This window comes from Salvia splendens, chromosome 5 (genome assembly GCF_004379255.2).
Source record: "Salvia splendens isolate huo1 chromosome 5, SspV2, whole genome shotgun sequence".
NCBI classification, from domain to species: Eukaryota; Viridiplantae; Streptophyta; class Magnoliopsida; order Lamiales; family Lamiaceae; genus Salvia; species Salvia splendens.
In genome coordinates, this window is record NC_056036.1 from 4,817,557 (window position 1) to 4,835,087 (window position 17,531).

Below are 17,531 nucleotides of genomic sequence, written 5' to 3' on the forward strand. Positions count from 1 at the left end.
CTGACTACTGCAATGATGTGAATGGATGCTCTTCGTGCGAAACCTACTTTGTACGTTGGGCCTATGTCGAGGCACATGAGCCTGGACGAGTGCGGCGACAGTTCAATCGGTATCAGGATATACCTCAGTATGTAGATCATTTGGGCAAAAATGATCGGCGTGGTAAGAAGGGCAACAACTGGGCAAACACGCATCAGTTCTACATTGGGGAATGAGACCTGAGGTACGAAAGGTTCCAGGCTGCCGAAGACGCCGCACCGATGTCCATGAATATTCCTATGAGCCCGGGGTATATGGCGTGGTATAACAGGATTACCGTGACGTACCTGACTCAGCCTGGGGCACGGTCCACTGCTGGGATGAACGAGTCGACTGCTTCGATGAGACTATTTGTAAGTTTGTTATATTAAACTATATGCTTTCATGTGATATAGATTGTTTCGTATTGATATTTGTATCATTTTTTTGTCTAGGTTGAGGGTTTTCAGCAGGTTTTTCATTTAACTGCGGAAGACGAAATGGACCCACGAGTACACCAGATCCGTTGTAGGCAGATGAACGACAACGAAATCCATCGACTCTTTGAATATATCAAACGATATTCAACTGAAAGTGAAGCTGCAACTCTTGAATAAACTATTTCGGGAGAGAGGTAGAGAAAGAGAATGCTTGACCCTTTCTAATGGCGGCAAAGTATGCAATTGGCGCCCCAATACGCAGCTGCGAAGTCCGGGTAAATTCCGAGAATGTACGTCATGGCAGATGATATCCGTCATTTGTACCCGGAAAAAAAATATTTCCAGTGATGGGAAAGACGCGTGAGTCTCTCGCGTCTTTGATAAACCAAACACGCGATAGTCTCTGGCTTGTATACAAAACACGCGTGAGCCTCTCTCGTCTTTGGAAATTGGATTGGGTTATTAACCCATTAATGTAAATACCAATTGGATTGGAAATCGGAACTACTCGAATTCGAGCTCCGGAAGTGATGGCGTGGAATCCGGCGGTTATGCTTCCGAGCGCCAGCAGAGTGATGATGAAACTAGGTAAACTTCAAGTTTCCCGTTTTCAATTTCTGGTTTTTTAGGATTTCTTTGGGAGTGATTTTCAGTTGACTATTTCTGCCCCCAGTTTGTTTTTTCTCGGTTGCTAGCATAAATGCTAATCTTACAGCTGATAGGTTATAGTCAGATTTAAACACTGTTGCTTTAATGCTTGATTTAATTAAAAGTGAAACTGATCAACTGATTCTTATTGCATTTATTTGTCTAAGAGAAATGGAAAGAAGCTATTTTCTCGTCTTTCAAAGCTGGCTATACAGAGGAAGATTATGGAATTCAAACACGCATGAGCTTGATGCGTGTTTAATTAAAACACGCATGAGGCTCACGCGTGTTTGGTTTATCAAAGACGCGAGAGGTTCACGCGTCTTTCCCATCACTGGAAATATTTTTTTTCCAGGTACAAATGACGGATATCATCTCCCATGACGTACATTCGCGGAATTTACCCTGCGAAGTCCCGCCATTCTGATTCGGAGTGCGAGTCTGTGATGGAAGACTTGCAAAGCTCATTTTCAACTACTTAAATTTAAAGTCATTTATTTATTTAAAAACCTACTACTACTCCTAATAAAATTGAAAATACCATTAGAAAAGCAAATAAATCATCCAAATAAAAAAAAATTAATATAGAAGAAAAGGTGAGGAGATATACAAAAGTAGCTTGAGACTCTAAATTTTTATAGTACTAACTTTTTTATATACTAAATAAAATTATTGTTATAACCTTTAATTTAATATGCATAGTATTTTATCACTAGTCAATAATCAAAATAACATAAGTATTTTTTTATTGAATAAATAGGAAAAATGAGAAGAATGAAAAAATATTGGTATGGCTGGAGGATTGTGGATAAATAATGTCGAATTCCACGAATCTAAATGGGCTTAGTTTTCGTCTACCTCATCCACTCGTTTATTGTCTCATTTCAGCTTTCAGACCAAATGTTGATATCTATCAGCGTTGTGGTTTGGAATCGTGTCTAACAATCTTTTACCGCCACAAAATTGAAAAATGCATTCAAATTTTAAATAAAAAATGCAAGAGAATATTATGAATGATAGCAAAAATGAAATAATACTTAAATTGCACTTCGTGTGTGAAGTTGGAGGCGATCTAAAGGGTTGCTACGTCTTCTTCATGTTGTCGGTAACAATGTTACAATCAATCGCATCGCCGGTGGAGCCCATCCATTGCCCTAAACACTAAATCATCTCAATCAAAATCATATCTCTTCAACATAAAATTAACAAAATCCAAAGCCAAATAAAATCCATCAATCAACTTGTAGAGGGATGAACAATATGCCGAGACTGTGGAAATCGATTTTATAAATACTTCATTGTATAAAAAATATGACGCTTGTCTTATTTGTTATTATTTGGTCGTTTCTCATGAATCCGTCAAGTTTTTTTTAGTGTATAACAAGTTCGATGGGCTTCAACAAGATAAAAATAGTTCAGCAAGATAAAAAAGAATCGCTATATTTGTCAATCCAATAATACTAGTTGATGCACAATTTATTTTGAGGAAAGAGAGATTTACTTACAGTTAATTTGTTTAATTATTTTTGTTGTAATCTCTGTTGCAATCAATTTATTTCATTGAATTAAATTATTTAAATAGATAATATAGTATAACATGCATACGAGTTTAGTTTTTGTCATATTTCTAAGATCTCGATCATTTTGGCTTAAATTATACTACTACTACAACTACTTATTTTTTGTTTATTAAAAATAATGTAATGTAAGTTTTTTATTCACAAGAATAAGAATAACTTGTATGATTGGACCAAAAAAAATGAAGAAGAAACAGAAAAACAAAAGGAATATTGTTTTTACTAATATTTTAAAATATCGAATAACCCCCAAATTGCGGAGTATCTTGATGTTCCTTTAACGAAGCAATGATTCACTAAACACCTCCACGCTGCAGAAGTAGTACACAAGTCTTCCAAATTCAAAACCCTTTCCCTTTTCCGCTCACTAAATTATTCAGAGAAAGTTGAAGAAATTATCGCCACCGCCCTCCGCCGCCGCCGTAGAAGCTGGAAGTAGGAGAAGGACAGGAATGGAGGATAGCGGAATCTCAAACAATGTGGCTCGAGCCATAACCGCCGCACTCGACTGGACCTCCTCTCCCGATGCTCGCGCCGCCGCTCACTCATACTTGGAAACTGTACGCTTTTATTTTAATTGAAACTCTCTGTTTATTTCCTGCTGTTTAAAAGCATTACGTGACTGATTAGTCTAGTAGCAGTATGTTTTTTTTATACTCCGCTTGCAGTAGTTTATTGGATTATACTTGGAAGTTTTGACTGTAGAGAGAATGCCATCATTTAGGGCAGATTATCTAGACCTTTCTTTTTTCTTATTGTTTAGGTATCCTTACTATTGTGAGTATCTATGGGTTCATCTATTACATTGATGGATTTTGAAAGCCTTAGCAATTGCTGGCAACTTTATTGGACTAATTGACTATGTGGTCTCCATTTTAAGATTTTTGTAGACACTGCATTAAAGTCGAGCTAGCTTAATTATTACATGTTTGTATAACCTTGTTCTCATGCTGTCTACACACTAATGAAGAGCTTAAAGAAGCTCAATCTGAAGCTTCAGATAAGCTCAAGTATAGCGTAGAAGCTACCCTTGATATTTTTGAATTTGCAGACCACAGTTCAATATCTTACTTCTCCATTTCGTGTGCATAGTAGGCTTTGTTAGAAACGAGACCTTTCTGAAGTGCCCTATGGTAAGGCTTACTGGGGCGGCCATAGTTAATCCTTTTTATCTGAACCGAAGCCAACAAATTTATGCTCACATAAGTACGATTTGAGCTTCCACTGAGCATTTTGTTTGTGCTGCTTATCATCTTTTTTGTTTGCATCTATGGTATAGCTGAACTTGGAGATTGGACTGTTCCGTGAATCTTTATATTCATCTACACCCTCAACCACACTGAAGTGTAAAAATAAAGACGCTGTGGTCTAAATACTATTGCACAAACTTCAAAAGCTCATTGACACCTGAATGATATAAAAAGATTAAAATATTTTATGTAACTGTAATAATATTTCTTTCTGGAATTCCTTTCCTACTATTACGCTTTTTCAGATAAAAGCTGGAGACACACGTGTGCTGGCAAGCACCTCGTTTGTTTTGGTCAAGCGAGATTGGTCACCCGAAATCCGACTGCATGCTTTTAAAATGCTCCAGGTAAAATGATCACTCACTTTTAATTTGCTTCCCAAAATTTATCTATCTAGAATATCCCTTTCAATTCAAGATATTTCTCAAACCTTGTGAATGGGCTAAGGCTATCTAAAAAATCTCTTCACGGGACTTGGTACTTGGCAAACATCCTAGGCAGAGTGTATAATCGATCAAATAATGAGATACTGAAGGTGTGTCTTTTAAAATCCAATATTTACCAATCATAATCTTGAAAATGCTGAAGGTGGGATCAAGATTTTTAGATCTAGATGTGCATGTTTATGCAAACCTTGAAGTCCTGTATACGTATTTGTTTGTTGCCAGTCAGTGCTGGAAATACTACTTCACATTTATGTATATCTATAATTTGACTGTCTGTTGACACATCTACTTGTATGGGAACTCCATGCATCGAATGATCATATTCAGTGTTGTTAAAATCGCGCCCCGAGCGCGCTTGGGTCGCGGGTCGCAAGGGTCGAGACCGACGTCGCCCCATTGTGGGTGGGTGGGTCGAGATTCAGGGGTCGCCACTGGGGCGGCTGGGGCGAGCGGCTGGGGCGAGCAGCTGGGTCGATCGGCTGGGGCGAGCGGCTGGAAGAAGAAGATCGTCGGCCATGGCAGCTCAGAAATGGGTCTGTGAGAATGAAGAGAGACGAAGGGATGAGAATGAAGAGAGAAGAAGGGGAATGAAGAGAGAAGAAGGGGGTTTACCGAGACAAAAATTTTAAAAGGAAAGTAGGTGGAAGCTATAGCTAGGGCTCTAGGACCTATAAAAGTTAATAATCATTTTCTTCGACTTCATTTTTAAATATTAGTATTAATATTGGTTCATATTCTCTATTCCTTGAATATGATTAGTTCCTATTTAAATAAAAAAAATACCTTTAATTACCAATCAAAATTACATTCAAATCTAATTAAATATATTGTGATGTTCTAATTAAATTAAATATATGTTGATTTTTATTTATTGTGTTATGACTTATGAATTGTTTTGATATTTTGATCATTTCTATTTTCCATTTTATCTCTATTCACATGAATTGCGTCTACATTTATATTATTTGATACATTATAAACATTAGAGCAATATATTTATTTTATTTAATATTAAAAGGCAAAAAAATTAACCTAGCTTTGTGGGTCTCTCGACCCCGTCGACTCGTCGACCCGCGACCCGAATTTTCACCTCATCGACCCGGTGCGCCCCGCGACCCTAACAACACTGATCATATTGCCTATAGCTTAATTATATCTGGAGCTATAAAAGTTATGTTCTTATCCTATTTATTACGTTAGCTCCATGTTCTAGTTAAAACCCATGTCATGTTTGCAAGTTTAGATATATGCAGTAGATATGGCCTAATTGAATAGCTTGTAGAGATAATGACATTTCCTTGTTATTAATGGTTGAATTTATTACGTTCAGCATCTGGTGCGATTACGTTGGGAAGAACTAAGCCCTGTGGAAAGGAGGCACTTTGCAAATGTAGCTGTTGATTTGATGTCAGAAATTGCAAACCCTTGTGAAGAATGGGCTTTGAAAAGCCAGACAGCTGCTCTTGTTGCTGAGGTTATTTATTTTTTTAAATCCCATATTTTTTTAGATGGGGGATGGATATATGAAAAGGCAGACAATGTGTCTGAGTGGTCTGTATAATTTTGATATTTTCTTTCAGATAGTTAGGAGAGAAGGCCCGAGTCTATGGCAGGAGCTTTGGCCATCTATAGTTACACTCTCGAACATGGGTCCTATACAGGTGCTCCACAGCTTCTATGTTTTTCAGTGTTTAGACTTTAGAGTTACTAGGAAACTGTGAGTTGCTTCTGCATTTGTCGGGCTAACTCACTAGACGTGATGTCTAACAAAGACATTTTCCTAGTCCACTTATGTCCCAAATTTGTGCGAACCGTATATGAGTGACTTTGGGATTTGTATTTTTGGGCACTGACCATAGTTTAATTATTTTAGCTAAATTACCGTTTTGTGGGGTTGACCTAACTTGTGATGGTGTCTTTGGCTAGAGCAGGAGAAGTGTGATTAAGGTAGTATTAATAATGGATAAGTAAAATTTACAGTTGAATTGCAGGGTTCGAACCATTAAGGATGTATTTGTGTGATATGACTCAAGGGTAGTGTTCTTTAGCTCAACTTGTTCAGGATCCATAATCTCTTTCATACTTCTCTTTTTGTTTCTTAAATAGTTATTGCAAAACAGAGCAGTGCTTGGTCTGTATAACTTGTAGTGAGCTCTGTAAAACAGAATGAATCAAAGCCACTGGAGAAAAGATATTATACAAGTGCAATGACTCTCCTATATATAGATTGTAGTAGAGACTAGGTTACATGTATCAACTTAAAATAAAAGGATCTACCCAACATGCAAATATTTTTAAATAAGTTGAAAATGTGCAAGGAAACATAAATACAAATAAAATACTATCGTAATAAGAGAGAGAAGCAGGCACAAACACATGCATATGTACATACAATAGTATCGTAACTACATGCTCATCATCTGTGGCATCAATTTCTGAGCATGAGAAAAATCTTATCTGACCTATATCCAAATCTTTGCTGTCAGGCTGAGCTGGTACTAATGATGCTAAGGTGGCTTCCAGAAGATATCACTGTACACAATGAGGACTTAGAAGGTTGGTCATCAGCATGATCAAAGGGTTTTATGATTTTATCCTTGTGACTGTATCTAGACCCTGAAAGTTAAATTTTTTAGGGTTAATCATAGTCTATCTCCCCAACTTTCACAATTTTCAGAAAATGTCTCCAACTCATGTTTTGACTTTAAAAACCATAAACTTTGAAAAATGTTTTCTTTATACCCCGCATTTCATGATCTGATAATGGAACGAAGAATCAATTCTTTGGTAGGTTTATTGAATTTTTTTTCTACATGAGAATCAAAACGACCTGATGCTTAGATGGAAATAATTTGAAATCACTCTCCCTCTCCCCCATCTTCTTAACTGCGGTGAAAAGACCGCTGTCTGCAATTTCCTCCCCCAGTTCTGCATTTAGAAAATAAAATCTCTCCGCCTTATACCTACTCTCAAAACTCACGACAGAAACACATCTCCTTCCCCCAATCTGCAACCCCTACTTTCCGCACTTCTTACTCCAAAATTCTAGTGAACATACACACCACTGCACAGTACCATAATAGTCGAGCTCAGTCCTCTACTATCTCTGAAAAATCTTATCTGACCTATATCCACGTATAATCCGCCTAATAATTGAGCAATGTGATCCATCATTTTTTTGCCGGATTCTGTAATGCGGAGTATGAATTGAATTTTTGAGAACTCATGAAACTTGGGGACACAAACTATGATTAGACCTACCGTTGAATCCCTAGCTCAAACTTTTTTCCTTTAGCTCTAAAAGTCTATTCCATTACATGTGTTGGAAGTACAAATATATTATGCTAATGCTGCAAAATGTATGATATGCCATCATCTTTGTTTGCCAGTAGCGGGTTTAAATGATATTAAACCTTCCTTTTATTTGAAGTTCTGATTTCCCTGTTAACCTTTCTTACATTTGTGTGACCAGGGGATAGGCGCAGGATGTTACTACGAGGGCTAAGTCAGTCTTTGCCAGAAATATTTCCTCTGTTGTTCACTGTAAGTTTTGGCTGTTTTGGCTCTATCTGTACTAGCATCGGATTCTGATATAATTATCTTGTTTAGATGCTAGAGAAGCACTATGGAGCTGCATTGATGGAAGCTGGTCGGCAGCAAATGGATGTTGCAAAGCAGCATGCAGCAGCACTAATAGCTGCTATTAATGCTGTTAATGCATATGCTGAGTGGGCTCCTTTATCTGATCTTGGAAAATATGGAATTATATATGGGTAAATTCTTCATATTCCCCTATCTTTTTCTTTCTTTTTTACATCATGAGCTGTATTAACTCTCTCTCTCCCCTATTACAAGCAGTTGCGGGTTCTTACTTTCTTCTCCAGATTTTCGCCTTCATGCATGCGAGTTTTTTAAAATTGTTGCAGCAAGGTAAGTAGTAAGCATCTTTTATTAGCTTCCTTCATGTTTTGCATGAAGACAATTATGGTCGTTATTGTTGTGTTCTTGTTTATGTAGGAAAAGGCCTCTAGATGATGGTTCTGACTTTGATACTGCAATGAAAGTTGTTTCTGAGACCTTGATGAATGCCAGCAAAGATTTTCTTAACAAATCAAGTAGCGTTGTCAGCAATGAGAGTGAATTTGAGTTTGCAGAATATATATGTGAAAGCTTGGTTTCATTGGGTTCCACAAACTTGCAATGTCTTACTGCTGATAGCACATCTCTCACATTTTATCTTCAACAGGTCATGTTTCTGCCTTACCTATTCTATAGTTGCATGAATCTTTTCCTTCAACAAGCGTTTTGTCTCATCCCTTAATTATGAATCTATAATTGTAGATGTTACATATATTGTACCTTGCAAATTTCAGTTTTGACTGCAATCTCAGCTATTTTCCCTGCTGATAAGGTTAGAGGGAAATGTGTTTTAATTTTGAAAACACGATTAACCAAAAAATACAACGTCAACATAAACTGTTTGATCTAAGTCTCGCTTGAGTTTGGTTCTTAGGTGCATTATAGTTCAATTGAGGTGGATTTTTTTTGTTTAGTCATGCTTCGTATCCCCAACTTCCGCTTTTTCCCTTTAAAAAACTTTAGGAAAAGTTTGATATATGTCTTATTTGTTGGGGACATTCGGAAAACCGATCGCTGCATAAAAACGCCAAAAGTTGGGACACAGAACTTGATTAACTCTAGAAATAATGACCATCATCTTGTATGCTTGAAGCTACTATTGTTCATCTCTCTTTCATATTCTTCTTCATCTATTAAAAAATGATAACCTCGTAATACAATTAGATAATCTAATATGATAAAGACTGCAATATTATCATTTAAAGAATATTTCATGAGGGAGGAATAAACGGAGAAAGGGAAAAACTGGAATCATTCAGTTGTCTTTCTGGTGTTAATTAATCAACTAATAGCTTGGAATGTCATCCCCTTCATGAGGTGATGGTGAGGGCTTTAACTAACTCATGTAGTTTGTTGTTGGTAGTTGCTTGCATGTATGGAGAATCTTTCCAGTGGTAGAGAAATATTCTTTATTCGTGTATCTGGTATATTGTATGGTTATTGTTTCTCAACTTTCGGTGAAAAAAGATTGTATAGTGTCTGTGCTAAATACACTTTATGTAATCCGATAGGGGCTGACAATCTTCCTTGGAATGATGCAAAACTTGCAGCATTTTCCATATCGCAATTTTTTGTCCTCTTAGGACTTGTGATAGTTTTGGTTTCATTCTTTTAGTTTGTTTTTCAAATTTGCAGATGCGTGGGTTTTTCCAACACTCAAAATTGGCACTTCACTACCATTCTGTACTGTTTTGGCTGGTATGAATTAACTTCTTGGTAATGGATAGTAAAGTTCTTATCCCTGCAGTCGATGATAATTGCTTTCCTTTTTTTGACAGTCATTTATGCGGGACATATTGTCCAAATCTAAGACTGGTTTGGTTGATGACCCAGACACTAGTACTGGACGAACTGAAAACGAAAAGTCAAGGTTACTAGCGTTAGTAACTGATGATACATGCAGTGCCATTTTAGAGACATCCTTCATACGGATGCTGAAGAAAGAAAATTTATACGCTGAGATGACACCGACTGTTGGAACATTGGAGCTCTGGAGTAATGAATTTGACAGCAAAATAGATTTTAGTAACTACCGCTCACGTCTGGTATGTAGATGGCCAGATTATTGTAGTTCCTTGAGTTCTCATCATGTCATGTTTTTACTATTCTTCAACACTAATTGCACAGCTGAAGTAATAAGTATTAGTAACTGATTTGATGATTAGCTGTATTGCATGAAATGTTTGGAAATGGTATGCACTAAAAATTAGGTTGATATTAAACATATGTACATTTATAGAAAGAAAGAGCTATTAAAGTTTTCTTATTCATCTTCATTGAATCATTGTTTAAAAAAAATTCTAATTTGGTGCTCCGTTATAATATAAAACCAATGGGATTTATATTATATATGTATTAGGTAGTTTTTATTTGTATACCAAGAAATAGATAGACAAGAAAGGTTGGGAGGACTGAGGTCCAAGAAGTAGAGCTTCCAGTATTTTGATTTTGGAAACATTATTGAATAGAAAGGTCCATACAATTTGGCAGTCCTTTCCTTGTTTTGCTGTCAATCTGTTATAAGTGCACTTTTTTCATTTTCAAAACCCTTTTTTGGACAATAAGTATTGACATATTGGTGATGGATCCCTTTAAGCATAGTAAGGGAATTTGGCTAAACTGAAGATTGTAATGGTTTATGGAATATAATAACCGATGTAACGAGTCTTATTGAAACGATATTGAAGGGTTCTCTTTCACATGCAGTTGGAATTGATCCGTTTTATCACATCCGCCAAGCCACTTTTAGCCGCTGCTAAAGTTTCGGAGAGAACTACTGCAGCTATAAAGAACCTGATGGTCGCTTCTTCGTCTACTAAAGTAAGCACTTGGTAGTATACTGACAGTGATTTTCTTGTTTGCTCACCTTCTATACCTTTTCTTTTATGGAGTACTATTTTTTAATGCTTCTTGGCTTTGAAATTCAGGACTTGGCCATAATGGAGAGCATGCATTTGGCTTTGGAAAATATTGTCGTTACTATTTTTGATGGACCAAATGAATATAGCAAGATCAGCCCTGACCTTCAGCATTCATTACGTCAAACTTTGGAAGGTTTGATCACTTCCAGATCCATGTGTTTAATCTTCTTTTTAGGTGTACCTTCTGCTGATGTGGTGACTGTTTCTTGAAGGCCTGCTTCAACAACTTATATCCCTGAAATGGACTGAACCAACTATGGTGGAAGTTCTGGGTCACTATTTAGATGCATTGGGTCCTTTCCTGAGGTACTATCCCGATGCTGTTGGCAGTGTAATCAATACACTATTCGAACTATTAACATCCCTACCTGTCGTGGTCAAGGTTGTGCTTTCATCTTCTATGAGTATCAAATACAATATGCAGTTTAATTCTTCACTCGCTTATACGGGTAGTTCAATTTTTTAGGATCCTTCGACAAGTGCTGCCCGGCGTGCGAGATTGCAGATATGTACATCCTTCATTCGAATCGCTAAGGCTGCTAACGAAAGCCTCCTACCTCACATGAAGGTAACATGCCCACTTTTGGTTATTTAGAAAACAAGATTGTTGAATGCTAGCTGGTGCAGTTTGCAATTTTGCATCAATTGGGTAAGTGTCCATTTTTTAATCTGCTTGGTCTACTTCTATTTTATACCTTGGTTTTATATGAGACTAATCAGCTTGTATGATGCATACTTTCTTTGACCCAGTCCAAAATATCATGAAAAGGTTTTCTGTCGGTCTCCCATTATGTTCGATTGAAATAGGAAATTTTTACGTTCTATGGCAGTATATAAGGAATCAGGTTTAGGCTGTTTAGCTGAGGTATATTGGGAAAATACCCAAGTTCAAGTTATACACTTTAATGTAGAAACTCCCTGAACAGAGAAAAGTAGCAAGCTGAAGATTTCACTTGGACTTCTAAATTTAGTTCAATTGGAGGGTTTGACATAAATTGTGCTATGAGTATGTTCAAGAGCTCTATTTTTCCTACTTCACTTTTAACATTAAAAGAACTAGGAAAATGCACACAGTGACACAGTAACTATGTAGTTTCAGCAAATAGAAATATAACCGTAGGGTGAACATAGAAGAAATTTTTGAGAGAACCGGGAAATGGGAGAAATATACAGGAAGTTGTGCCAGGAAAGAAGAAAACAAATGAAATAAAAGATTGAGGAAACTAGGAAGGGATGAGATAGAATGAAGAAGATAACCGAAGCATTCTTGTGGGAGGACTGCGGCTGAAGATCCTAAATGTCTGAAATATATTACTTGGAGCCTGGAAATTGTGTATCATACAATATCTTGACTATTTGTTGAAGTCGTTAACTCGTTCAATACAACATACTGTAGTTGGTTACTTTTGAGATGTAAATGAAGTAATGAAACATATGAAAAAGAAGAACTAGGCACCTAGTTATCCTCATTTGGAATTTCATTTGGATGGTTAAGATCATAAGGCAATCTTTTCATTTATATTTGAACTGTTTGCAGGGAATTGCTGACACTATGATGTATTTGCAAATGGAAGGTGCTCTACTGCGTGCAGAACAAAATATTCTAGGTGAAGCATTTCTTATTATGGCTTCATCTGCTGGGTAATTTGTTGATCCAAAAATAATATTTCTGCAACATATGCTTTACATTTCTATTGCAACTCATTTTGTAAAACATTACTGTGAGTAGGACTCAGCAACAACAGGAAGTTTTGCTCTGGTTGCTTGAACCTTTGAGCAAACAATGGACTCAGCTGGAGTGGCAAGAGGCATATTTAACTAATCCGACCAATTTAGTCCACCTTTGTGCTGATACACGGTTTATGTGGTCAATATTTCACATAGTGACATTCTTTGAGAAGGCACTTAAGCGGAGTGGTTACAGAAAAGGTAGTTTGAGTTTAGAGAACAGTTCGAAAACAACTCCTGATGCTCATCCAATGGCTTGCCATCTCTTATGGATGATGCCGCCTCTGCTTAAGGTAAGGAACTTATGCATGTTGCTACATCCAATAATTTATTTTAAACTAAAGTTTTCGATTTGATTTGAAAATTCTTTTTCTGGACATGATGAACTTTTTATACCCAGCTGCTTCGTTCAATACATTGCCTTTGGTCTCCGCCTGTTACTCAAGTGCTTCCTGGAGAAATGAGGGCGGCATTAGGTATGAGTGATGCTGAAAAAACTAGTCTTCTTGGAGAAGGGAAGCATAAATTGCCCAAGGGTTCGTTAACATTTAATGATGGATATCCGTCTGATATCAGCAAAGAAGCTTATTCAGAGGCTAGTGGAAATGACATACGAAATTGGTTGAAGGGAATACGAGATAGCGGGTATGTGGAATAGTGCTAAAGCTGCAAGGTGACTTATTTAAGGTTTAAACTTGAAGAAATCCTAAAATATGTATTGCTACATCAGAGAATAGAAAAAGAATCTTACCATAATAACTCCTTGAAATCAGGAAATAAATTAGGAGAAAAATCAATCTTAATCTCCTCTATAATATAATAAAGTCCACCACTAGACAATTCCTTAACTTTATAGTATCATTTTTTTCAGGGGCCATTTTTTTCTTTGCTACTGCACTGGGTGATGATAATTAACATTTAAATGACAATGAAAAACATACTCCATTTCACTAAAAGTAGGTGCTCCAGCCTCCAAGTGGGAAAATGATAAACATGCTTGCCTAAATCAACTTTAGCTTTACAGTTGGGTTTAATGCTATTTTATCCTTTATTTCACTGTGCCCCCCCCACACCCCACTCGTAGTCACAGTGAGAATGTGTCCAGGGCATATCCACATCTCTCTAGATGTCTATACATCAATTGATGTGACGTAAAAAACATGGGGGTGGGTGCTATAGCATGCACACAAATGCTTGGTGATATAGTCTCTATGACTTGAATTTCTAGTTGATAAATGTTTTAAATTCACATTGAAAACAGTTCCCTGAATCTTTTAATGTTTCATCAAATTTTATTTATGTTGCATATATGCAAGAAAACCCTAAACCCTAAATATGACTCATGAACTGATAGGCAGTAAGTTGTTCTTGCCCGTATGTTTTTCTAGCACTTGCAACTGGAATGTTCCCCATTGTGGTAATTTCCTTTCTCAAGTTGTTGTGTGACTGTTGAAAGTATCATCTAAGTAAATTTCTCTGCTGCAGGTACAGCATATTAGGTTTATCTGCAACGCTTGGAGATTCCTTTTTCAGATCCATAGACTCTCATACTGTTGTTGTCTCATTGATGGAAAATATACAGCACATGGAGTTCAGGCATATAAAGCAGCTTGTGCACTCGGGTTTAATTCCATTGGTTAAATGCTGCCCCTCAGATCTGTGGGAGGTTTGGCTAGAAAAGCTCTTGCATCCATTACTTCTCCATGTACACCAGGCTCTTAGTAGTTCATGGTCTAGTTTATTACGAGATGGGAAGGCAAAGGTTCCTGACTTGAGTGGCATACTTGTGGGGTCAGACTTAAAAGTGGAAGTCATGGAGGAAAAGCTTCTTAGGGATCTAACACGTGAGATGTGTTCCCTTCTCTCTGTTCTAGCTTCTCCTGGACTCAATGCTACAGTTCCATCCTTGGAGCAGGTTGGTCAAATGAGCCACACAGAAGATTCTTCTAAGAGAGACCTAAATACATTTGCTTGCAGTTCTATGGTTGGGTATGTTCACTGAGACTTGCTTATACCGTTGATAACCATGGTATTACTTATTTTTTATATAGTGTTCATACGCTTCATGGTTTTGGTTCTTCATTTTTGCAGATTTGTATTGAATAACAAAAGTCTTGCAGTTCCAGTCTTAAAAATATGCGTTGAAGCACTTGGTTGGAGCGATAGTGAATCTATGTCTAAAGTTTCTACATTTTGTGGCTTAGTAGTTCTCCTTGCAGTTTCAACAAATAATGTGGAGCTCAGACAATTTGTATGCAAAGATTTGTTTTATGCTATTATCCAGGGTCTAACCCTCGAGTTCAATGCTTTTATAAGCGCTGACTTAGTTGGTCTCTGTCGTGAAATCTTCGTATACCTGTCCAATCGAGATCCATCACCCAGGCAGGTTGGTAGAATATACTCCATTGCTGTCCTGGACTTTTTCATGTGAAATAAATAGTTGCTGCTATAGCATCTGATAAAATTCTTCTCCATCTATTGCAGATTCTGCTCTCTCTCCCTTGTATTACCCAACAAGATTTATTTGCTTTTGAAGAAGCTTTGTCAAAGACGGGTAGCCCCAAGGAGCAAAAGCAGCACATGAAAAGTCTTTTGATAATGGCAACAGGAAACAAGTTGAAGGCTCTTGCAGCTCAAAAAGGTGTAAATGTCATCACGAATGTCACAAGTAAGTATCTCAGAGAATGCAGAATTAGTTAATGATGCTTTTGATTTAGTTTATTATTAAGATCCCAACTTATGTTGAGATACATGGGCCTGTTCGGTTTGCAAGACTATATCTCATGATTGAATATGTACGGAGTATTATGTTTGGTTCATGTGATTGAATCTCACAACTTAATCATAGATGGATAATCATATGATAATAAGTCATAGCCACCCCCTCTAACTAAAATAATCTCATAACTTAATTCTAGATGGATAATATCATAAATCATATTACACATTTTCAGTTAAAACTTTAGCTTCCGTATATGAAATCTCATTATTCAAGATTATCCATGTATGTGCCTGATAGACATAACTGTTAACCTTGCAGCGAGGTTCCGCACATTGGATGCAGCTCCACAATCAAACCATGATGAAGAAGATCGCATTGGACTGGCTGCAATCACATAAACGGATTCTTTTGCTGCATATTTTGTCACATAGGTTCTACTTTTGTTCTGGAGAGATGCCCCAGTGTGGAAATAGTCCAACAATTATATATGTAAATCTGGTACATGCTAGTGGCTAATTAGTGAGATTTCACACCATAGTTTTTGTGCTTCCTCTCAAATAACTGCACATCTTCACTAAATACTTTCATCTGTCACATTTGTGATGTAAAAAAATCCATAGCCTTAAATTATGCCTATCTTGAAATATAACCATGTTGAGGTTTTGATCGAGGTTATTTCTCGAAACCCCATCTTGTTCTTCATGCCATGTGCTACTGTCGTGTATTGCATCACTTAACTTGGAATGAACTTAACGTGGGACGCATGGAGTATATTACAATGTCATCGTCTTTCGATATATTGCATGATTATCAATTTTCTACTGTATTTGCCAAATAGTGGATGTTGGCTCGTTGGAGCTTACACTGTGTCAATATTGTGTTTAATACCCCCTCCGTCCCATAATAGTTGGGTTGTATTCATTTTCGGATCTTTCTTTCTAAGGTAGTTGAGTCGTTTTTTTCCTCAAAACTTTATTCTCTTTTCTATTTTATTCTCTCTTTAGTGGAATACATTTTATTATTTCTCCTATTTTTTCTCTTACTCTTTTATCTTTAAATATTACTAATTCTTAAATTATGTGTCTAAAAGTAATGTCTCAACTATCTTGGCATGATAGCACTATACTATCAGCCATACCTTTGTGCTGTTTCAACGGTTTTATATTCTAATTAGAAAATAAGTGAAATTCCTGAACAATCAAATAGTATATCATTACTCATTATAAGACAATTCAATTTTTGTGTGATTAGCATGATTCGCGAATTGGTAATCGAAATTCGCTCAGTCCCATCACTCAAGTCACTAACGCTAAAAGCATAAAGTTGAATTAAAGTTTTAACTTTTGGAACAATATAGGAATCACTGAATAGACAAGATAAGGATTACAAACAAGATTTCGTTAAAGTTTATAAAATTGAAGATTCTAGTTGATGTGATTGGTCATATATTGTTTGATGTAAGTAGCATGCATTTTACACGTAATCTCACACTTTTAATGAGTATGATCATGACTGGTAAATATACTCGTGCACATAATTTCTGTAATTTCTCAAAATATAACATCTAAATAGTTCAATTTATTATTGTCTCTGAATTCCGATTATGAAATAAAACCATCTTATCTTATCTGTACATACGTGGATGTGATTAGATTAGTTATTATTATGTTCGACAAACAGAGTCTATACATATCCATTAAACTTTTTTGACCCAAAAATTAATACTATTATTCAAATAATTTTATGCACACTTTTATGTATCTACATGTGAAAATAATAAAATACAACACCCTTTGTCTCTTGATATGCTCTACAAAATATTAAGTTCTATGTATGTGGGATGTGGGATTCATTCAAAATTGGAAGCCTATCTCTTAAATTTTATAAGCCAAACTTGACCCATACAGTCTGTTCAACAACAAGTTCACTGTCTTCTTGTGCAAATTTAGACTTTTTTGCGATTTAATAAGTTACATAGGATTAAGTTTTATAAATATTTGGTCTACGATTAAGTCTTATAAATATTTGATTGTGGTAGAACTCAATATATGTAATTTCCAACAGTACAATTAGTGTTATATATGAGTCTTGCCTTCCTCTCTGACGATATTAATTATGGATAATTTCAACTAAATTTAATAT

The 17,531-nt window shown here is 36.4% G+C and overlaps 1 protein-coding gene across 1 annotated transcript; it reads left to right on the top strand.

Moving 5' to 3' along the window:
• The first annotated feature begins 2,947 nt into the window (after positions 1 to 2,947).
• LOC121804375 (protein HASTY 1-like) lies at positions 2,948 to 16,089 on the top strand. The gene is made up of 22 exons (XM_042203884.1): positions 2,948 to 3,243; positions 4,179 to 4,280; positions 5,710 to 5,853; positions 5,960 to 6,040; positions 6,866 to 6,935; positions 7,852 to 7,922; positions 7,989 to 8,152; positions 8,238 to 8,309; positions 8,397 to 8,625; positions 9,654 to 9,716; positions 9,797 to 10,063; positions 10,725 to 10,838; positions 10,946 to 11,072; positions 11,152 to 11,321; positions 11,406 to 11,507; positions 12,477 to 12,580; positions 12,669 to 12,960; positions 13,068 to 13,312; positions 14,153 to 14,656; positions 14,759 to 15,053; positions 15,152 to 15,335; positions 15,708 to 16,089. The coding sequence occupies exons 1-22, from the start codon at positions 3,136 to 3,138 to the stop codon at positions 15,785 to 15,787; spliced, it is 3,588 nt and encodes a 1,195-aa protein (XP_042059818.1). The 5' UTR covers positions 2,948 to 3,135; the 3' UTR covers positions 15,788 to 16,089.
• Positions 16,090 to 17,531: the final 1,442 nt, after the last annotated feature.

Bases quoted from the DNA above. Each gene is read 5' to 3' on its own strand.
- LOC121804375 (XM_042203884.1), top strand. From the start codon at position 3,136: ATGGAGGATAGCGGAATCTCAAACAATGTGGCTCGAGCCATAACCGCC. The intron at 3,244-4,178 runs GTACGCTTTTAT...ACGCTTTTTCAG, and splicing joins CTCACTCATACTTGGAAACT to ATAAAAGCTGGAGACACACG. The intron at 5,854-5,959 runs GTTATTTATTTT...ATTTTCTTTCAG, and splicing joins CAGCTGCTCTTGTTGCTGAG to ATAGTTAGGAGAGAAGGCCC.